Source organism: Cyprinus carpio, chromosome B12 (genome assembly GCF_018340385.1).
Source record: "Cyprinus carpio isolate SPL01 chromosome B12, ASM1834038v1, whole genome shotgun sequence".
Taxonomy (NCBI): Eukaryota; Metazoa; Chordata; class Actinopteri; order Cypriniformes; family Cyprinidae; genus Cyprinus; species Cyprinus carpio.
The window spans coordinates 6,869,587-6,896,606 of NC_056608.1; the positions used below are offsets into that span (position 1 = coordinate 6,869,587).

General features: G+C 36.6%; 2 protein-coding genes and 1 pseudogene across 5 annotated transcripts; all 3 read right to left on the reverse strand.

The window, feature by feature from the left end:
• Positions 1 to 806: 806 nt before the first annotated feature.
• On the reverse strand, positions 807 to 11,760 carry LOC109053444 (SWI/SNF-related matrix-associated actin-dependent regulator of chromatin subfamily D member 2). The gene is made up of 13 exons (XM_042735127.1): positions 11,261 to 11,760; positions 8,612 to 8,820; positions 7,062 to 7,104; positions 6,858 to 6,980; positions 6,551 to 6,670; positions 5,816 to 5,911; positions 5,501 to 5,602; positions 4,746 to 4,907; positions 3,697 to 3,794; positions 3,242 to 3,377; positions 3,017 to 3,139; positions 2,827 to 2,928; positions 807 to 2,602 (listed from the first exon to the last, which is right to left on the reverse strand). Exons 1-13 carry the CDS (start codon positions 11,426 to 11,428, stop codon positions 2,549 to 2,551), a joined length of 1,536 nt encoding a protein of 511 aa, XP_042591061.1. The 5' UTR covers positions 11,429 to 11,760; the 3' UTR covers positions 807 to 2,548.
• A 929-nt stretch (positions 11,761 to 12,689) lies between these two features.
• LOC109049943 (ataxin-7-like protein 3) lies at positions 12,690 to 22,959 on the reverse strand. Of its 4 annotated transcripts, none has more exons than XM_019067608.2 (8): positions 22,629 to 22,959; positions 21,879 to 21,999; positions 21,490 to 21,622; positions 18,064 to 18,235; positions 16,882 to 16,979; positions 16,687 to 16,745; positions 16,341 to 16,386; positions 12,690 to 13,628 (listed from the first exon to the last, which is right to left on the reverse strand). In XM_019067608.2, exons 2-8 carry the CDS (start codon positions 21,927 to 21,929, stop codon positions 13,549 to 13,551), a joined length of 639 nt encoding a protein of 212 aa, XP_018923153.1. In that variant the 5' UTR covers positions 21,930 to 21,999; positions 22,629 to 22,959; the 3' UTR covers positions 12,690 to 13,548. The 4 variants fall into 4 exon arrangements, with proteins under 4 accessions (XP_018923153.1, XP_018923154.1, XP_018923155.1 ...); XM_019067609.2 differs by having other exon boundaries at positions 16,723 to 16,745; positions 22,629 to 22,958; XM_019067610.2 differs by having other exon boundaries at positions 12,690 to 14,203; positions 22,629 to 22,958.
• Positions 22,960 to 23,675: 716 nt separating this feature from the next.
• On the reverse strand, positions 23,676 to 26,613 carry LOC122139031 (annotated as a pseudogene).
• Between the last annotated feature and the right edge of the window lie 407 nt (positions 26,614 to 27,020).

The window sequence follows — 27,020 nt, forward strand, 5'->3', positions numbered from 1 at the left end:
GCCATACAGAAATGCCACCCCTGCATAGAAGTAGCCTACATATTTAATACACTAGTTACTCATTATATTACCATATTGACCCGAATAAAAGACAATGTTTTTTTCTTGAAAATACATATGAAAAAATGCGGTCACCTTATATTCAGGGTCTATACATTGACATGTTAGTAATACAACCACAACAATAGTATCCTTTTAACAATTCTTATCATAAAAGTCACAACTGATTTTTTACTCATCTTATGTTACTACTGGTCAGAATGGCCACTGTAGAGTTCAATTTAAAAACAATCTTACTAGTAAGAATTATTTTAATAATATTTGGAATAAGTACTAGTATCTAATAATTGTATAGTAGCTATTGAATAAGTAATAGTAGTTTATGAATAGGTACTAGTATTTAAAAATGTAGTCATGATTAGTATAATTACCAGTCAGAACTGAATAGCTGAATATCTGAATGACAAATCCTAGTAACAATAGAGTAGAAAATATTAAATATTTAAATAGTAACAGTAGAAGTCACTAATGAAATAAGTACTAGTATCTAATGAAGTACTAGTATCTGTTTAATATGTACTAGTATCTTTTAAAAAGGTACTAATACCTAAAGAAAAAGAACCAGTATATAATGGAAAATATATTATTATCTAAAAAATAAGTACCAGTAGCGTGAAAATAGATACTAGTAAGTTTTAAGGATTAAATGTTAAAACAGATTGCCATAGTATGAGGCAAGACTTGAATCCCCATTATACAGTTTATATTGTAATAGCTTTAACAAACAGTCCCCAACCAAACAGTTCTAAAATGCAGAATGCTAGAACAGGTGAGGTATTAATGGAGACAGGTATTACCAGATTAACCAGACGCTACATGCATCAACATGATCAGTGTTTGGCTTTAGCAAATGGTCTACCTTCTAGTAGACAGAAACACACCTGGTTTTCTTACTTTTGAATTAAATATTGTATGTGATGATAACATTTAAAATTCCTTGAAGTTAACAGTCTTTCAGAACATTACATATAATAAAAATATGTTATATTAAAAATACATTCACATGTGAATTCCCCTTTATGGAAACTTTATTAAAATACTTTGATTTCCCAGTAAAAAAGTACAAAAGGTAAGCACTTGATTGATACAAAAATATAAAAGAACTGAAGTTGTAAGAACTTAAATGCTTTTACACAAAAAAGCTCAGTAAATCAAAGGAACAAGAGCTTGTTGCATTTCAGATCAGCATTAATACTGTCTGAGTAATTCAGCTATAAACAAAATATGACATACTGTCAATTAACACAAAATCATTTCAACCCGTTCCTTGGAAATGCATTTAAAAGTTAGAATTTCATTTTAAAAACATAAATATCAACACATTTTGTTTTTGACCACTTTATGAACTGAAAGTTGAAAGTATTTTCTGTGGTAATCAGCAGCATTTCACAAATTATAGGGCTTAACTTGAACCTGCTATTTTCCTTAATGGAAAATTTAATTTGCTGTCATTATTGATAATTAAAAACACAAATCACTCCACCAATATGAATGACCACATTAAATCCAACTTAAACAGAAACTTTCCATTAGCTGTTTGGAATTTAGAAGTATACATTGAACTGAACTACTTATTAGCAAAGCTGAAATATGGCTTGAATACTTGAAAAAAAAAAAAAAAGATTATGCTGATGGTTTGCGTGCACTAAATTTCACAAATTTGGTCACTGCTGTATGGTCTCTGCCACATCAGCGGACTTTCAACGCTAAAAAAAAAATTCTGTAAACACACCAGCAAGATGAAGACAGAAAGTCTGGTACACTGAACTAAAACAGCTGGACAACCAAATGTGCTGGATTTCCCGCTGGGGTGGAAATACAAAAATATGGCTCTTGAATGCAGTGCAGCACATATTTTCCTGAGAGACCAAATGGAAAACTCCACAATATTGAAAATTTAAGAAAAACATTGCATTTTCATTACTAGCCTACTTAATTATAAGTAACTGCATCTTAAATCAAAAACTGTGCAATTCAATTGTAAAAACAGCCAAAATTGGAAACCTTTCAAAAACTAAATGGCAAATGTTGATTGAGTTTGGCAATTCCTACTATAAACACAACATTTATGAACAACAAGTTGTGTTACATCAGCTACCTATAGGGGTTTTAGCCAACAAGCTACAGTACTGTATATCTTACTGTAAAACATACAAAAAGATGTAATAATAGCAAAGATGAGTATGTCAACAAACTGAATCATGAACTGGATGCCTCATTTTATAATATATAATAGAAGATCAGAAAATGAATGCAAAGAGAAAGACACGTACTGAAGTTCCAGTTACTGTAAAACCATTTGAAATGTATATGGCCAGATGTGTGTAATAGTACAAGTGCTAAAACTGACAAGCAACATACTAAACAATGCCCGCACCCAAACTTCTACATGAAGTTCCTTTCTGGTTTTCAAACAGAAAGCTTCATTCTCATCTGTATTTGTTGAGTTAATTCCTCGGGTGACTGTGGATTAGAAGTCTGAATCCTCTTAAGTGAGTCTGATTCCCAGTACCTGCTCCAATTCCTGTCTCCTCTGCTGGACCTGAAAATCAAACATTGCACTATTATAGATGCTATAGCAGTTGCATAAACACAGCAACTATGTTAAGACTGTGTAACTAGCAGTCAACCAAGGGGTAATCAGTCACATTGGACCAATCTACCTATTTGTGAAAAATTAGGACTAACTTTTTAAGACTAGTCTAAGCAGGTTATGCAACTGACCACTGATGTGTCTTGTAATGGAAAGAAATACCAAGTGTTCACCTTTGAAAATATATAGCGTCCAATAGCTTCTTTGACCCAGGGTGAGTGGTAAAACTCGGTTCTTCTCTCCTCCTCTGGATTTCCCACAGTGTCTGTCATTAACTGCATAAACCAAGACAAAACATCAATTAATGGCGGATGGCAAATAAAAGAAGCCTGAAGAAAATCCAATGAGGAAAACTGAAAGTACTTTGAGATCTCGGCTCTGAGACTTGAGCCAGTCCTGGATGAAATCCTGTGGGCTGTTACTGAAGCTGAGCATGAAGTCTCTCTGGGTTTTCAACTGATTGATGGATTCAATAGTCTCATGGATCATGGAGAATGAAAAATTTAGGTTAAAAACTATATATAAGTAACTTCAGAATGGGTGGAAAATAATTTACATGAGGTGTCTTTTATGTCCCCGCACACACACCTTAATCTCCAGGGCAGTGATCTCCTGCTGATTAGTTGTGGATGACAGGAAACTGGTCATCTGAGCCTTCAGAGGGTCGTCCACCTCAACATCGATATCAAAGCATGCAGTCTTCTTCTGATCATTGGGATCCACACTGACAAAATTATGCAGCAATAAAGCAGACATAAAAAACAACAACATTCAGATCACTCTACAAATCTATTCTTTACAATTTTACACATTTTAGAATAGTCATCAAAACTATGAGATGAAGGTATGGGAATTATATGACAGTTGTATACCAAAATTGTTAAACAAATAAAAACTTTTTTCAATAGTATTTCTTACAAGGTTTTCCAAAAGGAGTTCACATGTATGCTGGACACAAGTTGCTTTTCCCTCCCTATTCAGGTAAATTCACCCATTTAAAATAGACACAATTTTACTCAGGAACAGGAACCACAAACACACACCTGATGATATGATTGATGACGATGGGTTCAGGGTGCTGAAGGAGGCTGGCAAGTTTCATGGGGATATCTGAAAATCTCATCCTGGGGCAGCCAAAAATCTGCAGGATTACAGCAGTTCGGTTCAGTTTCATGCCTCAGTATAACCACTGAGTATAACCACCTATCCCTTTGTTGCCTTTGCATAAGGAATGCAATAATTATCTCACATCAAGTATTAAACCTGATTCTGAAGTTTGTTTGGTTGTTTGTGTTTAACGCCATGCCAGCTTCTGTGGCTATTTTCATGGAGAAAAAAATATATAACAAATTATATTAGGTTTTCCAAATTTATTTTTGCTAAAAAAGTTCAAAAAGATAATTAAAAAAAAGTTTTCTCATAGGGTTAAAACCAGCACAATCTAGTAAAACATGCTTCAGAGATAAAGGGTTTTGGCAGAGAGAACATGTTGGAGGATCTACTGCTAGTATTAAAAACTTGTGTGTCATCCTGGAATGACCTATTCTACAGCGGGTATATATATAATTCTTTACAAAAGATTTAAAAAAATTCAATTTCCTAAGTGAAATTACCATGGTTTATAAAGATGGATATGATTGTGAGTTAGGAGTTGGTAACACAAGAGCTAATGCAGATTTGAGTGTCAGCATAACAGGGGAAACTGAAAACAAGTAATCTGATTCCTTGGTTTCAAGGAATTCTGATTAAGTGGAAGCATATAGACTACAAAGAGAAGTGGGCAAAGAACCGAGCCCTGGGGGATGCCTCTGTTGACAGGTCAGGAGCAGTGGAAAGTTTCTACTTCTGGAAAAGACAAATTGCTATCTATCACTTAGGTACGATGTGAACCAGTGCACAGCTGTTCCGGTAATACCAACGGCTTAGAGGCAAGTGAAAGCAAGTTGTGTCAGACAGTGCCAAATGCAAAGCTAAGATATAGGGTTTCAGATGAGTTTTTCTTTTCTCAAGAGTTTTAAACAGAGATTTTGAGTTTTGGGTTTTGTGAAGAACTTTGTCATTTCTTGCTAAGAGGCCTAAACATTTTGGGTACCTGTCTGAAGTATCGGTTGCAGTTAATGTATTCTTTCTCATGGCAGTCTTGCAGCTTGTTGTTTTTGATGTAGAGCCACAAGGCCTGCATGATACTGGCTCTGGTCTGAGTGTGCACGCCCAACAGTCGTGCCAGGCGTGGATCCAGCTTATACTGTGGAGGCTAAGTCAAGTAGAAGGAGAAGTAAGATGATAGTTCATCATGTCATTAAAGAGATGCAACTATATACTTTGTAACAAACAAACTTAGGAAATGAATCAAACTGAAGTCTGATTTTCTTCTAAAGACCCCATTAGTTTTTTGGCTTTTAGTCCATGCCTGCAAAAGTAACTTTTATAAAGTTACTTTTTTTTTAATACAGTTTGTTGTCTAGCTGTTAAAATTTACATTTATTGAATCCCTTAAACAGAAAATCATCACTGGTGACTAATCTACATAGCTCTGATTTGCCACTGCATTGATATTTTTAACTGTGTTCTAATGCTCAAGATTATGCTCCAAAACACATGTCAAAAGAAATCTTGGTTGCAAACTGAGCAGAATGTAATACCGTAATCAACAACTTTCATTAAATTTCACATTTCACTTCAAGCGTGACCATCACAATAAATGTCATATAACTATGCAGGGGCATTTTTTGCCTTTTTGCCCTTATCTTGAATTTGGGTTGCATTTGTGTTCATTTTGATGGCATCTTTAGCCCCAAGCCTGATCAACAGACTTTATATGTGTGTGTGTGTGTGTGTATGATATACCTGGTGGTCTAGCATGAGAAGGAGAGTACATTTCACATTCACATCCCCTGGTCTCTTCACCTGAAATCCATCTGTCTCCTGAGTTGTAGGCATTCTGTGCCACTAAGACATACAGAAAAAGATATGACTAGAGAAATAATGGCCGAATTTACTGTGAGACAGTACATGACGGTGAGTAAATGATGCCAGAATTTTCATGTTGTGTTTGATGAGGTCATCATGATCATGAGGATTTAAGTAGATTTACTCATATTGTGGGACATATTAACTCAGACTTGTAATATATAAAATATGATATATAACTCTATATCATACCTCCACCAAGTGGTTGTCTGGGCCATAAAGTTCTTTGTCCAGTTCGATAACCAGGCTTTTAAAGAATGATGAAAACTTTCGTTTCTGTTTTCCAGGCTAAGGATAAAGACAAAGATACAGATAAATAAGTAGGGAAAAGGGGAAAGAGAACACAAGATCTTTTTTCAATGCGTTCATGCCATTGATTGATACTGCATTGTTAGGAGCTGACCGCACTGGTGGGAGTTATTTTAGAAGCAGCAAACAGCTATTGCACCAGTAGGTGCTTGCGCAATGCCTTGCCTGTCCCTCCCTTTGCAGTACCACTCAACATATGACCACTGAGGCAAAAGAAAGTGAAGAAAAAGAAAGAATTGTTTCCTCTTTTCATGCGGCAGCAGCACAGCCAGTGGTCTTCAGCTGGCAAATATATGCTTAGACATTTTTTGGACTAATTTCATGAAATGGGCCAACGTTTCAATTCCTTTTCCTCAGAGTTTGGGAACATGGAACAGCTTAGAGCACATCTGGTTTGAAGGAGTGAGCAGAGGACATGAGCCAGTGCAGTTAAGTGGGCCAACAGGCCAAGAGACTCAAGACTGCCAAATAAAAAGCATTAAGCATAGGGGCGACAATCAGCTTTATCTAAAGCTGTTACTAGCCGTGAAACACTGTAAATGGAGTTCTTTACTATGTGACCCTCACCTTGTTACACACATGCAAATAAGCAAACACATAATCAAACTCATTACGTACATCCTCCAGGAGTTTGCCTTCCACTCGAAGTTCCCAGGATGCCACTTTTTCAGCCTCCTCCCCTTCTGGCTTGCCAGGCGTATAGGTGTTAGAAATATAAATCCTCAGTTTGCGTTTTTGCTGGAAGAGTAGAACAAAGAGCACAGAGGTAATAAATAATATTTATTGAAATAAAAAATAGATTTTTACTTTTCCTATAAAAATTTGAGTGGTAAAAGACATAAGTCATTGGTCATAAAAATTATCTTTATTTGTGTTCCACGGAAGAATGAAAACCATACAGGTTTGCAATTCACATTGCATATACCGTGATGGGTTTTTTGATGGCCTCTTGTATCTCCATTCGTTTGCGAGCAATTGTCTGGTCCAGCTTTCTCTCAAAGGCCAGAAGGTCCATATAAGCCTGAGACTCTGGGACCAGATCCCTGATCTGAAAAACACCAAAATCATGAAAAACTATGTACTTCAGCATCACAAAAAAACAGACTTATTCTATTCTGGTTAAACTCACCCGTTGTGGGAGGACTTTGTCAGCCATCTTACGCCTCTTCACCCTGAAAACGTAGAGCAGATGTGTAAGAAACATGACTCAACAACAACATATGTTAAAACATTATTTCAAGTACTGAAAAAAAAAGTTGGAAAATCTGCATCTTTCCTTCAAATGGTCAATTATTCTTAGCAGAAATATTTTATTACATTTTTTTTGTCTAAATCAGTAGTTTTGTTGCTATAAATAAGAGAGTTTTACTGTTTAAACCAATTCTGCCTACCAAAAAATAAATACAAATTTTAACCAATTCCATCTGGGCCTGCTTATAACCCATTAAAGTACATTAAAAAGGAAAACAATTGATCCTCAGGTCCACCCATAATTGTAAAGGTGTGGTCACATTAGCAAAATTTCAGTTGACAAAAAAGGTCAATTGTCCAATGTCAATAGAGTAGTGATGCACGTCACTTTTCACAAATGTCACTTTCAAAACAAGTATTTTTCTGTTGGTACAGAGATTTTGCGAGACCAACTTGAACATGAACAAAATCTGGTGGGAAACTTCTTTGGCCTTGTGCGAAACTCCTGATCGCATGGATTCCTATTAAAGTCAATTTGTTTTTCAAGACATTCCTTATATCTGTGGAAATTTCACTTGTTTTATCATTCAAAACCAAAAATCATCTAATTGCTTGGATCAACAATAGCACACCTCTCTTCAACTAGATACTAATTTGAGGTGTAAATTGTTCATGTGTGTATTGCAAATGCCCAAATTTAATATTTATGGTTAAGGAGATAATTTAGCCAGAAATAAGTATTCTGTGATCCTTTCCTCACCTTCATGTCTTTACAAACCTTTATGACTATTTCTGGAGAATACAAAATTTGATATTCTGAAGAATATGGGCAACCAAACAGTTTTGGTGACCACATTGGGACATTTCTCAAAACATTTTCTTTTATGTCTGACAGAATAAAGAAAGTCATACAGGATTGGAACGTCGCGAGGGTGAGCAACTAACACATTTCCATTCTGGGGTATTCAAAATGCATCAGCAATCATCAATAATATCAAATTAATCTGCCCTGTGGCTTAGTCTTTTTGCTAATATCATGAGACATCTTTAAACCATTTTTTTTAATTTACAGCTATGCTATGCTTCTTTGGCAAAATGAAACAAATGAGTCTCTCAGTTAGAAGGACAAAGAAGTCTTTATTCTTCAGAGACAAATGCCTAACCGCTGGCAGATGACACTTTTTGGGTTCAGTATTGGACAATTACTGTCATGTATGCAGAATCATATTCTTCTTATGCTTCTGAAGCTTTTCTTAGATTGAATATCATACTTGACATCCTGCTCTATAGTAGAACCAGACCACTTTATGCCACATTATTAACATCATCTAATACAAACTTTACTTAGGGCTCCAAAACTAAAACCTTCCTTTGTTTATAAAGCCTCATAACCCAGACTTCAGTGGGAACTTTGAAGTGATATGAACGATACTGTAACTTTAAATTTGTGGTCATACATGCACCAATATTGATACAAAATGTACTAACCCCCTTCTTGGACCCATAAGACCCCCAGGCTGCTGCTGTTGCTGCTGAAGGAGTCTCTTCCGGGCAGGGTCCATCGCAGCTTGAGGCATCCCGGGTCGCATGGGCATGGCTCCACTATAAGACGGACCTGGCAGTGGGGAACCCATAGACCCCATGCCCCCCATTGGCATTCCTCGGCTGGGTGACATACTCGAGCGATGTGCGTATGACTGTAGGATTTGAGGATTATTATTGTGACACTAACAAATAGCAGACTGTCATTATAGGTTAAGCATGACAAATACGGTATCATTTTGCAATGTTCCATTTTTAACATTTGGTAACATTAGTTAACAAGAAAGAACTTACAAAAAAAAAAATACTTCCAAAGCACTTATTAATCTTAGTTAATGTTAATTTCATAATTTACTGAAGGGATAGTTCCCCTAAAAAATGAAAATTCTGCCATTTACTCACCATCAAGTTGTTTCAAACCTGTAACTTCTTTCTTTTGTTTAGCACAAAAGAAGACATTCTGAAGAATGCTGACGGTAGCCACTGACTTAAAGGTGTCAGCGGATGCTCCATGCACTTTTACAAGTTGTTTGAACTGAAATGTGTGTTGGCAGTGTGTGTACACAACCACCCTATAATGATAAAAATCCAAAAAGTTTTTTTTTAATCTACTAAAATCTTTACCCCTTTCTCAAATCGAGCCCATCTCAGATGCCTGTCTTTGTGACATCACACAGACAGGCCCCTCCCATGAAAGTTTGATTGACAGTAGTGTTTTAGCCAAGCGGCAACCTTCCGGTCTCTCTCGTGAAACCAACACGGAAGTGACTAAAACTGCAATTTATCGACTGATCGAAAAATCTAAAAAAAACCAACTTGTTAAAATGCAAAACTACACAACAAAAAAATATATATACATACAGCCACAAAAAAAAAGTGGTTTTGGTCTATATAGATAATTTTGCCTTTCATGAAAACTGTGAGGTGGAATTTTTTTATAACTCAGCCGTTTAAATTATATTAAGCCTTAAAGTTCTGCATAATTAAGGGCGCGGCCATTTAAGTAACAGGTGGATTGCTGTTGCTGACACTGCCGTCGAGCTAGGTGGGCGTGGCTTCAACAACCAGCTCCCACCTCTTTGCCCATTTTCGATTATACGGGAGTGACACACGGTGACATGAGTGACTGTCATCAGTCCGCCATTGTTTCACAGCCGGAGCAGATGTAGACAAGAATGTCTCCTAAGCGATTTAGGTGTTTTGTTGTTGGATGTAATAATGAACATAGCAGTCGTCATTTACTCCCGACATCTGAGTCGCTGAAGACGCAGTGGATTACTTTTGTTTCTGAAGGGAATGCACTCCTGATCTACCTAAATGCGTCTATCTTCGTGCGAATCATTTGTGGTCCAGCTTCGACTACAGAAAAGTGAGTATAAGGTTTTTATCTTTGTAAATCGCCTTTCCTAATAATGTGCTAATTAGCAAGTTTCACGATGAATGTGGCTAAAGTAAACAGTCCCTCTGAGACCGGCATGGAAGAGAGGGGCGGGGTCAGCAGAGCTCATTAAAATTTCAATGAAAATGCTACAAAACAGCTTGCTCTGAAAAGAGCTGTTTTTGACAGGATTTTTGACCATTGAGAAATTTTAACCAAACTATGTTACAGACTTTTCATTAAGTCCCTAAAGAATCATATCAACTTGTGTAAAATGGGCATCCGATGACTCCTTTAATAAAAATTTTTATGGAAGTCAGTAGCTACCGTCACCTGTTTGATTACCATCATTCTTCAAAATATCTTCTTTTGTGTTCAACAGAAAAAGGAAACTCATACATGTTTGGAACAAGTGGAAGGTGAAAAAAAAAATGATGTCAACATTTTCATGTATGGGCTAGGCCTCTTATACATTATTAGAATCGAATGTTGTATCTGTAAAACCTGTGCTAACATGAACTAACAATGAAGAGAGTTTTTATAGAATTTACAAATGTTAACAAAGATTAATACTGTAAGAAATGTATTGCTCTTTTGTTGATTTTTTAGTTGTTAAGTAATAGAAACTTGTTGTAAAGTGTTACCATGGTAACATGGTACAGTGAGGATATCAGATGGTTTTTAACTGTATAAGTTAATGGGATAATTAGGTAACGTTAATGATACTCATATACACGGCGATTGCGTGGTACTCAACGGCGCAGAAAATACTATTATATGGTATTACATTGGCATTGGTTTTACAATGGTAGCTATATGTCCAGTCCAAAGATAATCGTATCACCACTGCATATTACAAAATGGAATAGCATTACCACGGCACTTTTTGTTAGTGGCTGAACCGATAGTTTGCAGGTAACATATTCAAAGTTAAGCACGCGTGTTCATGGTGGGACTCAAAACGCGGAAGTACTTAGATGTTTGTTCTTCGAGGACCTCACTATACAGTGCTTTTAAAAAGAATTAATTCAAAATTTCAGTCTTTTCTCTTTTTATTTCTGTAAAAAAAAGCATCCTTGTATTTTATAGCAATGTTTATTTACATAAATGTGCTATTACATCGTCATTGTTGCTAATGCAGTGACACTTCCTATATTTGGCAGAAGGGAATTGAAGCTAACAATAAAGAACATATAAAGAGTGGTCCCGAGACTTACTTGGTGGTACTGGTTCGGGGTGCTGCCCATCACTCTGAAGGGTGAATTCTGCGGCATTGCTGACATTCTCATGGCGCTGCTGTGACCAGAGTTCATGGGGTTCATGCTGGGGTTTATTGGGGTACTGGGGTTAACGGGGAAACCTGATAAACCCGATCTAGAAGCCATTTTATATTATTTTTTTCCCTCGATAATAATTAAGAAACAAATCCAAAATCTTTACTGAGTCACTCAAAAAAATGTTAAAGTTCCGCGTTTACGCATCGCGTTCAAATATCTATATATTCTTCTGTCGCTAAGTGTCGATCGATGTCCGTTAAATGTGCCATCTCTTCCTCTAAAAGCATGTCAAACACCCATTTATCTTAATGGTTGCCTCTCAACAACATTTTAAGAGTCATGACCAATGTCTACAGTTATAGTGTGTGTGGCTTCTCAGATCTCCTCCCCTGGGTTGCCAAATAACTTTCCCTAAAATCCTCTAACTAGGCGACAGCTTATGTCTTTTATACTCGAAAACGGTTTAATTTAGTATACAAAGAAGACCTTTTTTTTTTTTTTTTTTTTTTTTTTTTTTTTTTGAATATTTAGGGATATGAACAAGTGTAAATGTGTGCTTATTTTAAAATAACGGCAAACGGTTTCAAATAATTATTTTACAAAAAAATGTTTGTTCTTGTGCGTTTATTGTTCTTCTGGCTTTACTGCAGGCAAAATTATGCAGAAATAAATTACATGATTTTTTTTTTTTTTGGCAAAAAGTGGTTAAATAAACATAGGTGTTCTACCATTTATTTCAGTCTGTACTTACTCAAATGTTACTCAAAACATCATCAAAAATATTCGCACATGGATCAAGTAATCATGTATTGTCAAGAAATATTGTTTATTTATTTTTTAAGAAATTAAGTTAAGTTTTCCTCATTTTTAGTGGTTATTATATATTTTGGGACTGGAAAAAACAAACACATTTTTTCCTAAGGGTATCTGTACTACTCTATTTACTCAAAAGCAATGCTTTTCCAAATATAAGTTTTCACTGTTCCTTTTGAACAGTGAAAAGTTTCACACTGCGTTGGAAATCACAGACAGAGTAGGTACTACATTACATAAAGGCTTTTGTGGCTGATAAAAAGTACATTCTAAAACAAATGCATACGAGTAATAGTAATGAATTACGGATATTCGACATCTGCAATGTTGCCATTGTTGGACATATTGCATTTCTCCTACAATTGCCCTACTCTTGTATTAAATATCAGGGGTCTTGGAATGGTAGCTCATACAATCAGTTTTGAGAATTAGAACTTACTGACAAAATGTGTACGGTTAAATATATATTCCTATCGACCAACAAAAATAGTTCCAAAAGAAGCCAAAGCCTCAAGCCTTCACATTTCTGAAATAAATATTTCAGCACACACATGAATATGAGTTCTGATCTTTTATTACATTGATGACATGCCCATAAGCATATGGCTCACGGCCAGGATAGCAGCATCTTTCACCTAGTCAAATATACATAGTCACAAAGTGAGACCGCACAGGACACCTTACACTGTAAACATCTAATACAAAATAATAAAAAATTACAATGATAAAGCCTTAATTATTTTTGGAGGTCTATGCCAAACTGTCTTTCCTCTCTTTGTAACCAATAACTTACTACTGAAAATAAAAAATGTAGTATGATAATGTGCTATAGAACTAGTGACATAATACAGTACAACTGTACCACACTTTGGCTATTGAACTACAGAGAAAAGAAAATACTCTACTGGATCATGATTCTCCAAAACAATGTAATAAGAAACCGTGTAGTAATTACCTGATGGGAAACTGTTCACACTGATTTATGATCTTAATTTTTTTACTATTAAATCTTTAACGATTTTATTATTAACTGCTGTAAAATCCTCCCAGAATGAGAATTTCATTTCGTTTTCATTTAGAAAGAATCCTGCACCTTAGTGATGGGAGAGCTCAACTGGCCCAGCGTCTGTCTGCCGATATGAGTTCTAACTTCCTCCCTGAGAGAATCGTGCAAGTTCCTCTATTCTAGATGTGTTGTTTTTGAGAGACCAGCCATCAAAGCTGCACGAGCAGGATATGAGAGATTGTGCAAAAAATTCTGAAGATGAAAATGGAAAAAATATTATGTAAACTGAATGACAGAGGAATTAGTCCACATCTCCTCCACTGATCAGCATAATTTAGGTCACACAGTCCTGTGAGAAGGTGAACAGTGTGGCACTGTGGGTAGTGAGTGACTCCTGACACCCACAGTGTTATTGAGAGAATGTCTCCTCTCTTAACAACACGCACAAACTGTCCTGGTTCTCCACACGTCTCTTAGGACCCAGCAAAGCTTCAAGAAAACCATTCACCAGACAGTTAATTAAAATGTCTTAAATTATTGTCAACTTTAAAAGTCTCAAAGACGGTTGACTGTTAGCATACATTATCGCTTACAATATTTTTAACTGGCAAGTAAAGCATTTAAAATGGACCTCGAACTTGCTGAATGCAACTTAAGGGGCCGTTCACACGGATTGTGTTTTTGCATTCCACTGCACTGCATTTCTATTGTTTTCCTTTGTAAACATGCACTAGATGGATATTCGATAATTGAGCAAAAGAAAAGTGTCTTTGCGTTTCCCCCATTCCCCACGTCACATTTTTCAATGCAAAAACACACTCTGTATGAATAGCCCCTAAAGGCCCCATATACTTCAAGCGAAATTGAAGAACGCACTGTTGTGACGTCATTTCGAACAAAATCAGTTGACTTGCCAAAGCCAACTTTCTGGAAAAGTTTGCTCAGGCTGGTAAATGCCTTCAAACTACCATTGGTCCGTGACGATTACATAATGAGTAGGTGCACTCTGCGGCTCCGCCTTCTTTGATGTGGAAGTTTTCTCTGGTTCGTTTCTTCTGTTCAGTCTGTCGAGGTTAGAAGTGAGTAAATACATGAACAGACTGGAGAGCTGCTTTATAGCAGAAATTGAAGAAATTGTAAACAACACTGACACAGTAAAGCTTCTCGCTTTTTTGGAATAGCTCACCAAAGAAAATTCATAATAATTCAAAAGTTCATAACTTCTTCCAGTGAAAAATCCATCCCCAGTTGTCCTCTCAAATCAAAACCCACTGATATTTTTGTTTAGAACTGTTTTTAGTTGTAAATGGTACTTGATCTGTGCATATTAGGGATGCATGATATTATCGGACTGATATCGGAATCGGCCGATAGTGGCTTTAAATGTAAATATCGGCATCGGCCAGTTATGAGAAATTGTGCCAATATGTCTTGCCGATAAGACGTATACATTAACTCACATATGCTCTGGGTGTGCTAGTGATTAGATCACTTTAGCAGTGTGGCTCAATCTTTTTTGTTCTTTTTTTTTTTAAAGATTTATTTATGGGCTTTTTATGCCTTTATTTGGAAAGGACAGTGTAGAGTAGACAGGAAAGTGTTTTTGGTGAAGAAAGAGGGGAGCGGGATTGGCAAAGGACCACGAGCCGGGACTCGAACCCGGGTCGCCGTCAGCGCAGTATGTCGGCGCACTAACCGCAAGGCTATTGGCGCTGACCGCAGTGTGGCTCATTCTTGAAGCAAAGTTTTGTCTGAATGATGATTAGATTCACTCTTTTGGATCGCTGCATTTAATCTGTGAAAGCACGTACAGAATGACGCGTTTGGTTTATAATAGCGTAAACAGTAAGCACGTGCAGCGGCAGCCTCCCCGGGTTTGGTAGGAGTTTTAATCTGTAGGGGGCGCTGCTGGCCTACTTCTAATTAAATTAAAGTAAAATAGCCTACACAAATAACATTAAGACAGTTTCTGATTAAATAAATCAGTAATTGATGCCATAAAATAATGAGTATGTTTTGATTTAAAGATCAGAAGCTATAGCTTACATGAAAAAAAAAAAAACATTACACTTGTAAATTAAAAAAATTAAATATACTGATTTATTTATTAACGTGTAATATGTTTTCTTTTTTAAAACAAATCATAAGCTCTAAAAGAATTTAAGAATTTTTACAACTTTTGCTTTAGACCATCTACAAATGTTAAATCTTAAAATAAAATGTTAGGGCTAACACTGCAACTTTCTGGAGAAAAAAAAAATGCAGTGATTGATATATAGTTTATTTATAGTTATTTTCAAAGCTTCAATGTACTGTCAAAACCTTCATTATTGTTTATTTCATTCTAACAAATAAGTTAAAATTAAAAAGATTTCACTTATGATTTCTGCACAGGAGAGACTTGGTGGTGTTTCCAAACAAAAGGAAATTGGCCAAAATGAGTTGAAAAATATCGGCATATCGGATATTGGCAAAAATCCAATATTGTGCATCCCTAGTGCATATTTCTCTTTTGATTCACACACAACAATTTTTTTTCACTGGAGAAAGCAAAATTATGGATAAAGGACTCATATTTTAGCCAGAAGCAAAAGTTTGATGTAAAAAATGTCTTGATGAATTTGTTTCTTACAAACACTTTTCGCTTCACTAGATGTTAACGGATGGACTGGAGTCGTGTGGATTTCTTGTTGACTGTTGTGATGTTTCTATCAGCTGTTTGGACTCACATTTTGACGGCACCCATTCACTGCAGAGGACCCATTGATGTAATGCTAAATTTCTCCAAATGTCTTCCAGACAAACTCATCTATATAATGGCCTGAGGGTTGATACATTTTTGGTTGAATTATTCCTTCAATCTATTGTATAAAGGGCTATATAATAAATTCAAATTTTTTTACATATTCACGTCAATATGATCAGATGCTCAATCACTGCTATTTTTGTTGTGTCTACATTTATATTTGAGAGGAAAGCATGCGGTACATATTTACATATTTATCTAAATGCCACTATCAGCAGCAGTGTGGGCAGCATTGGCATGTTTGCTAACAGTATACCACTGCTGCTCAAGTTTTTCAAACTTCTTTTAACCTCAAAGCGAAGAATGAAAAAGAACTTCGCTGTGAGTATATCGGGGCCCTTAAACTTGAATCTAATATTACAGATTTCACACAAGAAAGCAAAAAACATACCTACCATTTTTATGTTTCATGGATTTGGATCTTCTCGGTGAATTTGGATTCTGCGCAGAAAAATAACAATCAAACATTAGCCTGCAGCCAGGATATGCAAACGAAATTAATCAAAAAGACAAAGTAATGGAAGAGGCAGATACAATATGCTACAGTCCAGCACTTTTTACAAAGCTAATTTCTGAACAGCTAGTAGCCAAAGCAATCTTGTTGACAGGAATTGTGGGTAAGAATTCTACTTCCTTTAATAAACTAATTCTATATCTAATTTGCACCAGATCCTGTGGCTACAAATGCTGAAAGTCCATCTAAGAGCAAACAGAACATCTGTAACATTAAAACAAACTTACCAAGTATACAGGTTGTTTCAAAGAATGTAAAAATACCTTATCTGACTTTCTCTTCTTGGCTAGAAAGCAACATATTAAATGTTAAAATATTACAACATGCATACATTCATAAATAGTTATGCAGTGAAATCCCTTGAGTGGTTTAGTGATTAAATCTAGAATATTGCACAGAAAGGTGATATATAACAGACTCACCTTTCTTTTCTGCCCCATAAGACCAGTCATTGTCATTGACATCATCGTTGTCCTCTTGATCGCTTTCTGATTTGTTCGTGTTGTTGCCGCTCGCAATTCTAAATATACATTTATATACACACACACATTACCATCACATGTTCCAAAACAGCAGTCACATGACATTATCAAGATTGGATTCCAGACATTCAGGCAAGCACCAACCCTGTCATGAATGTTTGCCTCGAGTAGAGGTCGATCGATTGATTGGCCGGCCGATTAATCGGTCGATTTTTGGCATTTTTAAATTAATCGGCTTCGGAATTACGTTTTACCCTACTAGAATTGTTGCCGGAAAGTTATCATATTCATAAGTGCAACAAGTCATTTGCATTTGAAAGTAGAAACATGTTCAATTCAGATGAAACTTCTGGGCTGATTATAACGTGCAAGTTAACTTTCCTCATGAAATATGTGTGCAGGTCTGACAATATCCTCCACGATGTCGTCGCTCGTGGCCAGCACACACAGTTAGGAGCAGCAGGCTGTGTAATATGTGTGAAATCTTTGGCCATTTGACTTATAGCAGTGTCCAGTGTTTCCCATACACTGAGTTATTTGTGATGGCTCATCACTATATCAAAACCGCCACAAATAGATTTTCCAAAACACTTATACTTTGTTGAATAAAATGAGCGCTTCACGTTTCAGAATTAAAATGCAGCGCGAGTGTCTTCAGAAAAGTTTCGATGTCATCTTCATTTCATCTTTCCTGTAATAACCGATAAAGTAGCATTTATGGGCAGTGCTTATTTGATTACAGCCATTACCATAGAAACTGCTATATATCCACTCCAACAGTAAACTAACAAAAAGCGTGCTTCAGAACTTTTTTGAGAAGGTGCTTAAGTTTTGAGCCATGTAATATAACTCTAAATTGGCCTACTACTATATTACTATCTTGTACCCTGCAATAATAATTTGCTCAAACTCACTTATGAGATGAATGAAAAGAAAAAAAGAAGAAGAAAATCGGCCAAACATACTGGCCAAAAAAATCAGCATCATATATCGGCCATCAGCTGCCCTGATTTCTAAATATCGGCATCGGCCAGTGAAAAACCCATATCGGTCGACCTCAAGCCTCGAGTTCACGTGACATCTATATAACATTATTCTTCTGGGAACGTTCAGTCATAATACCTGCGGTTGGCAATGCGACTGCTGTTGCGGCCCATGCCAAGGCATTTCTCCAGGTGAGGAGCAAATCGTGAGGCAGCAATGCTCCGGCTGCAGTTGGGACACACACACTCTTTGCTTTTCCACTGGTTGTACACTTGCCCAAAAATGTCTACTCCAGGCTGGTCCACGATTTCTACAAAAAACAGTGGGAAACAAGAGTTTGGGGTTAAAGGTGGCTTCTTCTAAAAAGCTGCATATACCAAGATGGTTCTCTCATATTCCAATGAACAGGAGAAAGTACTTGCACTTGGTCCTGTACATACACATTCAAGTAGACAGGAGCTGGTCTAGCATACCCAAAATAGTTGCTTTTACAAATACTGAACTAATTTTCCTTAAAACGACTTTGGTTGTATAACTTCAGACATCTTGGATTATAATGCAAATGTAATGAAGGTTGTTTTTTTAGAGCTTGAAAGTGCTTTTACATTTGGTCTCCCTGATCCTGCTGGATTGTGTTCACACTGTATTTCTGATTTCGAACAACGGTACTTTTGCGCTATTAAAGTGCCATTTGTTTACCCCTGTTGCGAGGGAACAACAGCAACACTGGAGAAGGTGGCAAAATTTGTAGAACTGCTTGTCTCAGTTGTATACTTCCAGTTTTTTTTTTTAACCTTTGGTTTTGTTCACAAATACATAACAGCACTTGCGTCTATGTACTATAAATGTTTTAAAGAACACAGGAGTTTATTTTTGTATGAAGGTGAGCAGTAATGAGATACATATTCTCTCTGCTTTCAGTGCCCACACAACCCACAAAGACACATACCATGTACACATTTAGCCTTTTTGAGGCAGACTTGGTTATAGTTTACAGGTGTGCATCACCAACATCAAAATCAACTCAGATGCGCAACAGTAAGTGTAAATGCACTCTGCCAGCGCAGATTCAATTCACTCATTTGATGAAAAGAGCAGCGTTGAAAGTGACCTCTGTGTGAGCTGTGATTCATACATCTCTACACTAATGACATTAGACAATTGACATTTTTACCTGTAAAATTTTGCTGTGATCACACCTTAAAGTTATAGTGCTTTAAAGTCATTATAAAAATGTATTAACATCTTAAACTCTACTCCTATCAGTGAAAGTGAAATAATCCCATTTACATTACAAAATCAAAACTAATTTTAGTCTTTAAATTTCAGTTTACACCCAGGATAAAATAAGCATAGTAAGGTCCACACTACAACCCTAATGATAACATCCAGGGCTTGACATTAACACCCGCCAACTCGCCAAATGCGGGTGGATTTTACTCGTGGCGGGTAACACAGTGACTCCAACAAGCCACTTTGGCGGGTTGAATATTTGTAGTGTTTTTAAAAGGCATCTGAAACTACAACTCCCATGAGTATTACAGGTATTTCATTGCACTTTAACAAGTAATCTGAACGGCCTATATATGTGCAATACAATATTTTAAACGAGCCCTCACTAACTGAGTTTATGGCACAGTTATGTTAGAATCAGAATGCATCTCCTCCTTGTGTCTGTGGCGGTGCGTCGGGCTCGTCATGAGGCACGCGGTCCGGAGCATGTATGACTGATGCATCAGTTCAATTCAACTTTACTCCAAATATATGAACTTACCTGTTTTCAATACTTTATATTTAACGTGTTCGTTTATGTCCAATATTAGTGTTAAACTGTTGGACTTTTTGACTGATTTTGCAGAACATTTAGACTGATACCGTGCGCAGATGCGGCAAATTTGTCACAGGACGCATGATATGACATATGAACTAGCTGTTTTAAATACAGTATTTTATATTTAACATTAGTTTATCGGTATGTTTGAAAGTATATTTTCTTGATTATTGGTGATTCCATAGGCTCTCTCTCAGGCACCTGCGCGGTTTAAAACACCAAATAGTTATGCTATGACAAGAACAAAGAGTCTCTCTCTTGCTCCACCTATGCACGATAATATCGTGTAGCTATCGTCGATCTGATCTGATTTGAAAAATGACCATATCGCCCAACACTACAACATATATGGATTTTTTTTGTTTTGTTTCTAATGACCCGCCCCATGAGACGACCCGCGCATCACTAATGCACACGGTGTTGCTTTGCGCTTGCACGCCAGTGACAGAAACGAAGAGACAGCTAGCTGCCCTGCTGGAGTTACGTCTTTGGACGCCGGTGGAGCTATGTGGTGACACATAAAAGGTGTAACAAAACCCAGTGAGAAGACAACACACAAGAGAAAACCTGGCGATGAAACCAAAAAGGAAGAAGAGACAAAGAAAAACAAAAGACTTTTCAACGAAAAGTGGAAGTCAGGTCGAGAATGGCTGGTATATGATATGAGAGTATATTCACAACAACAAAAATGTGGCTAGTAAAAATGCTGTGTGGCTAGTAACTTTGGAAATCCACTAGCCACATTGGCTAGTGAGCAAAAAAGTTAATGTCAAGCCCTGATAACATCACAGAGGAACGCTATTGTTGAAATGACTATCAAAAAATGTTTTTTCCAGCTGATGAATGCTAAAAATTTGACAGAATCCATCCTGATTTAAAGAGCTCAAGCAAAGTGCTTATAATAGATGGACTATTATTGTGTCTTTGTGTTAACACTAATAGCTTTTGTTTCAGTTGTGTTTCTGTAAGAAAAATATCCATAATAATCACTTTAATGTAGCTTGCGACAACAGTTGTACACGGAAGCAGCTCCGGGAGCATGACGTATGAGGTCAGCGTTGCACATGCGCCGGTGAGTCTCGTCAAGACCAACGTTTGTTAACCCGGAGCAATCGAAGCAAAGTTTCCTTACTTTAGCAAAGGATATCCAGTCTCCTCTTGGCTTATATTGAAATCCTCCGACATTCTTCTTTACAAATCCTCGTTTTTTACTTCCAATCAGTGACCGTTGTTTTGTTTTGATCTCTCCCCTGCGCTTCCACGTGCGTCACTTCTGAGAGGCGCATGAGCAAAGCCGAACTCAAACGTCATCCGCCCAGAGCTGCTTTCATTTACAACAGTGAGCGCAAGTTCATTAAAGAGATTATTACGTTTTGAATATGGATATTTTTCTTTCAAAAACGCATTGATTCACTACAGGAGGACGTTGTTCACCCCTCGGAGCCGTGAGAGACACTTTTTATAGATGGGCGCTTTTTATTTAACAGCTTTTGGACTGATGCATGCAACACCCACTGACTGCCATCAAACAGCTTGAAAGATCTTTTATTTATATAATGATTTATGATTTATATAACTCCGACTGGATTCGTCTGAAAGAAGAAAGTCATATACACCTAGGATGTCTGAGGGCGAGTAATTTATGGGCTAATTTTCATTTTTGGGTGAACTAACCCTTTAAGTCCCAGAATGCAAATTCAATGTCGTATTTAAGGAACACGTCAGACTCTCACCAAAGTCCTTCATACTCTCCTGGTCTGTATCATCTAGAAAAAAGTATCCCTGTTTGACAGCCCTGTGAACTTCAAAACAAAGCCCCAAACAGGCGTCCTCCACCAGGTCAGACAGGATCTCCTGAGCAAAGCCCTGTGGAAGAAGGCACAACACATGCATGTATAAACACGCTTGAAACACACTGTAACCTTCAGAAGGGTACACATCACATTCGCAATGCGCTCACTAGACACATCTTCTGGGAATACCAATGAAAATGTGTGTAAAATGTATTCCATGGGACAGGCTTCACGACCCAGAGGTGAAACACCCACATGTGTTTGTTTATTCAACACAGATCTAATTAAGCAGAATATAACATACGGAAAACAAAGGCGTACCCACTCACCTCCATCTTACTGTTGTCCATACTGGACAGAGACACGTCCTCCATTTTCATTTGCAAAAGCTCAAGGAGAAAGCACCGCTGTCTACATGCTGTAGTGCTGCAGTCTTGGGCTGAGGAGAGGCTGAAACAACAACAACAACCCAAACAAAGGAAGACACGGGCAGGGCATGAGACAGCAATATATGATTCCGTCTGCATTTAAACAGTCAAACAAAACGAAAGCCCTGACCATGTAGTTCTGCATTTGCTTGTGATATTATGAATAATCGAATATATCAACGATACACGCTACTGTATAAAGCCACTGCTAGAGGAACCAATGATACGTCATTGCATTGCCTTGAATAACGCCGTTTACACTGCACACTGCAAACACTAACCTATAGCAATGATAAAGGCTGTTTCATGTTAATAGTTGTAAGAAACATCATATATTTTAATTAAACTGATCATAATAGCATGTAACATTACACCCCGTCTCGCCTGCAGACTGAAAAATCAGGTTCCGTTCAGTAGCTTGAACGCATAAACTAAAACGCTTTAAAGGCATAAGACAATAAAAGACAAGATATGTTCATTAAACATGATTGATGCAAAAACTGTAAAATTATGAGGACGTTCATAAGGTAAGGTTTGCGTCTAGTGGATTTAACAATACTGAGTTAAAATCGAGTCGTTAAGAATTTGCACTTAAAAAACGACTGCGAAAATATTGTTTATCTGCATGATATGTTCATTACTGTCACTCACCAACTCTGGAATGGAGGCTGTTGCTGTTGTCGGTCTGTTCACTGCACTGACTGAGGCTGCTCATCTGATCAAATCAATAAACAGGTCTGATGGGAATCTGCTAGTTCTTTGTTCAGTTAATGGTTTGCACATGAAAGGTAACACACACAAAAGGTCCGAGGAGACATTTCCCTAAAAGTATTTCCTCACAGACAAAAACAAAAAAGTTCCACATTCGGATTTCAATCTCTTATCCCCGTCTGCGGACTTCCATTTCCCTTTACCCAGACCTGACCAATCGATCCCCGTTCAACTTATTCCGAACGCCTCACCGCTGAATCTCCTAGCCAGGTCTGACAGAAGGAAAATAGATATAGAAGTTTTTACTACTTCCAGGTGCATTCGTAATTTTTTTTTTATCGGGGTTGATTTGCAATTTGCACAAAATTAGCTATTTTGTTCGCTATTAGATTTGTACAAATTTTATGTGCAAATAAAACTATACTTGAAACGTGGTGTATTTAGGTTTTGTAGTAAAGAAGAGAAGGAACGATCTGAAAAATTAGGGGAGCAAAAATCCTTATGTCTCTCCAAACCACCTACATAATAAGACTTTCATTAATCTTCGAAAAACATAAGTGAAATATTTTAAATGAACCCTAAAAGAGAAAGACCATTCCACAAAAGTACGACGCTTCAAAAGGTTCATAAAGACATTGTAAAAGGCCTAAGAATCGATCACTTGATGTCTCACAAAGACACACAATCACTGTTTTACTAAGCCTTTTAATTAGATATAAATTTTGACCAGCACGCATACATAGAGCACATCAAAAATAGTAACAAAATATCAAACATACTGACCTAAATCTAATTTACTGAGGACTTTTTCCCCCATTTAAAATTAACTTAATTGAAAAAAATTACATTACATTGTTTTTGTCATTTGAAAGTGCCTTTGTGTTACTTTTTGTTTGTTTGCTTATTTATTTAATTTGATTTATTCACTTATACATTTTTCTTTTTTTATGATTTGTGTTTGCTTTTTCCTTTTAAAGTTTATTTGTATTATGTTAATTTAATTTATCTTGTTATTTCTTGGCAACCTATAGGGAATATCTACAGTTAGGTCCATATATATTTGGACACAGGCACAATTTTTATTATTTTAGCTGGTGACCTAACATAATCAGGTTACAATTATATAATGATCTCCTGATGTCAACCTGATTGAGCATGCATTTCACTTGCTTCACTTACAAAACTGAAGGCAGAAAGACCCACAAACAAACAATAACTGAAGTCAGCTGCAGTAAAGGCCTGGCAAAGCATCACAAAGAAGGAAACCCAGTCTCTGTTAAAGTGCACGAGATCCAGACTTAAGGCAGTCATTGCCTGCAAAGGATTCTCAACAAAATATATGAAAAAATAAACATTTTATTGATCATCATATTTATTTGTCCAATTACATTTGAGCCCCCGAAAAAAGGGGGAACTGTGTGTAAAAATGGTTGTAATTTCTAAGCTTTTTATGTTTTATTTTTGTCCCTTGAATTAAAGCTTAAAGTCTGCAATTTAATTTAATCTTGAGTATTTCATTTTAATTCTTTTCTATTGGCATACACAGCCGAAATTATGAAAATTTTGTCAGTGTCCAAATGTATATGGACCTAACTGTATATCCTCAAAATGCAACTGATTTTTACATGAATTAGTTTATCATTAATTTTAGATAATTCTGCATATGGTAAATAATAAAAGAATATCAGTTAAAGCTCTTCTAAATATTATTGATCATCAGAGTACCCTACTATATGTTTCAATGTTTTTTACACCCATAGGCTGTGCAATGTTGTGGTATTTTCAATAAAAATTCATTGGTTTGTTAGTGTGAATGACGAGCTGCACCTGAAATGTTGAGATGATAACTGTAGGCTCCAATGAGTTATATCATTTTTGACTGTTTTGATAATACAGCAAAACAACAAACTCAAATCAGGCATATTTTTTCAGAATTTATTATATATATATATATTTTAAAATATTTCACATTTATGCTGTGTCACCTTGGCTGTTTGTCTTGTTTGCCTGTAACATGGAAAGGAAATAAGCTTGTTTGATATTGCTTGCTTGGTAATAGCACATCTTTAGTTTATATTACGGGAGAAGTGAATCTACTCCTCCAACAAGACAAAGTATTTATAAAAAATATTTCTTTATAATGCAAGAACAATATCATATCTTTTTGATGTGCTGGTTCTCTGTGTATTTTCTTAATGCAGTATCTAATGAATGTCAGTGCAAATGTTATAAAAGGAACTTGAATGTACATTCAAATGCTGATATGTCATCTTGTAAGAACTGTAATGGACCATTATAACGTCAATTAACAGAGAACCCCTCCGCCCAAACACACCAAAAAACTAAAACGATAAAACTAAATTTGGTCAAAGTTGCATTAAAAGGGGGTTGAAATTGGGTATCATCTTGTCAAAATTGTATATGCTGGATGCCCTCTAGAAAGTTGATTGTGAAAAATGAGTTTGGTTCCAGGAAAATGATCTATAACGGCATCTGTGTTTCAGAATACACATCCACCCCTGGCTCCTCTTCAAATGTTGCCTTTGCATCATCGCCGTCAAGCTGTATTGAAGATATTAGGTAGAAAGGAAAAGATTTAGATATGTTAATGGACAGTTAAACATTTTATTAGGCATTTGAATAAGAGTGAATGTATAACTGAATGAATACTGTATATGCAGCATTCTGCAGGGATGCAGTAATTTGTTCAAAAGTGACAGTAAAGACATTTATAATGTTGAAATATATGCTGTTCCTGTGAACTTTCTATTCACCAGATAATCCTGAATAAGATGTATCATGTTTTCCACTTAAATATTAAAGCAACAAAAACTGTTTTCAACATTAATAATAATAAGAAGAACCATTATTAATAATTGAGGACCATTAACCATTAATTAACTGATAATAATCAAACACAAAGGATCATTTAAAACTAAAAACTGCGCGTTATGATGCTGAAAATTCAGCTTTGCCATCACAAGAATAAATTACATTTTAATATATATAACTTTAATAGCTTGAAAATGATTAATGCACTTCCAATTAACATTTGGTTTTGTCTCAGTCAGTGCGCCACTTACATATTTCATCTCTTGCTCAGTGAAAAGTCGTCCAGTCATGAACATTCGCAGAGGGATGGTGAGTATCAGGACGAACGGTAGAGCCAGTGACACAGGGCTGGATTTCACCATCCACAGGACTGCCAGACACACCCATCTGGATTGCAGTGAATACATGCATTCTCTTGGTGCTGACCTGCAGAGGGAGACAGAGACCAGGATCAATTGGTTTTACCAACCTTGAGAACATTTACAAGGACAATTGAAATCCAGTGTACTCCAACAGAGTAGTGGAAGATGTGAGAACTTCTGAGAGACACATACTTTTGTAGCATAAGGTTCATTTGGGTGATACTTTTTGGGAATAAGGAGGAGCAGCATTCGATCCCAAAGCTGAATCCCACTGAGGGATGTGATTCCCATGTAGAGGAAGATTCCAAACAGAGCTGTGATTGGAATCATTTTTAGAATGGGCTCCATGAGAAGGACAGACCTGCAAAAGGACAGACAGAGAAGATGTTAATGTACCCATAAGAAAGTGCGGGATTGTGAGAACCATGTTTAGATGAAGTTAAGATGTTAACATACCAACAAGCAAAGCCACCACTACTCCACTGACTCTCTGTTCCAGAACCTTCCTCAATCTCAGGTTTTGGGCCCTTGGCTTGGCTCATGACAGTCAGGGCATTGGCGTGAGATACCGATCTTACAGTTGCGGCACTCAACCAAGGAATGCCAAATATGGCACTCAGACCTCCCATGCTCACCAGGATGAGAAGATCCATGTGGAAGCCAGAACCCTTGACCATTTTTCTCTCTGGTTTACTCACAATTAGTCTTGAAAAACAAGAGACAAGTGAAAAGTTTTTTTTTATAAATTAAATCATTATAAATAAATCAGTCACACTTTTCTTTAAGGTCCGATTCTCACTATTAACAAACCATTAACTATGACTTTTGGCCCTCGACAATAGCTCCTAATTTGCTGCTATTGGGAAACAATTTATTTAAGGTGTTTTTTGTTACACATACTTACTATTATAATAACAATAAATTGTGCATAATTACATGCAAGTAACCCTAAGCCAACTCGAATCCTAACCCATCTATAACACTGTAACATAAATTTAGGGGGGGTCATTGCCTGCAACGATTCTCAATCAAAATCTTATGAAAAAATAACATTTTATTGATCATCATATTTTATTATGTTCCATTACATTTGAGCCCCCGAAAAAAAGTGGGAACTTGTTGTGTAAAAATGGCTGGT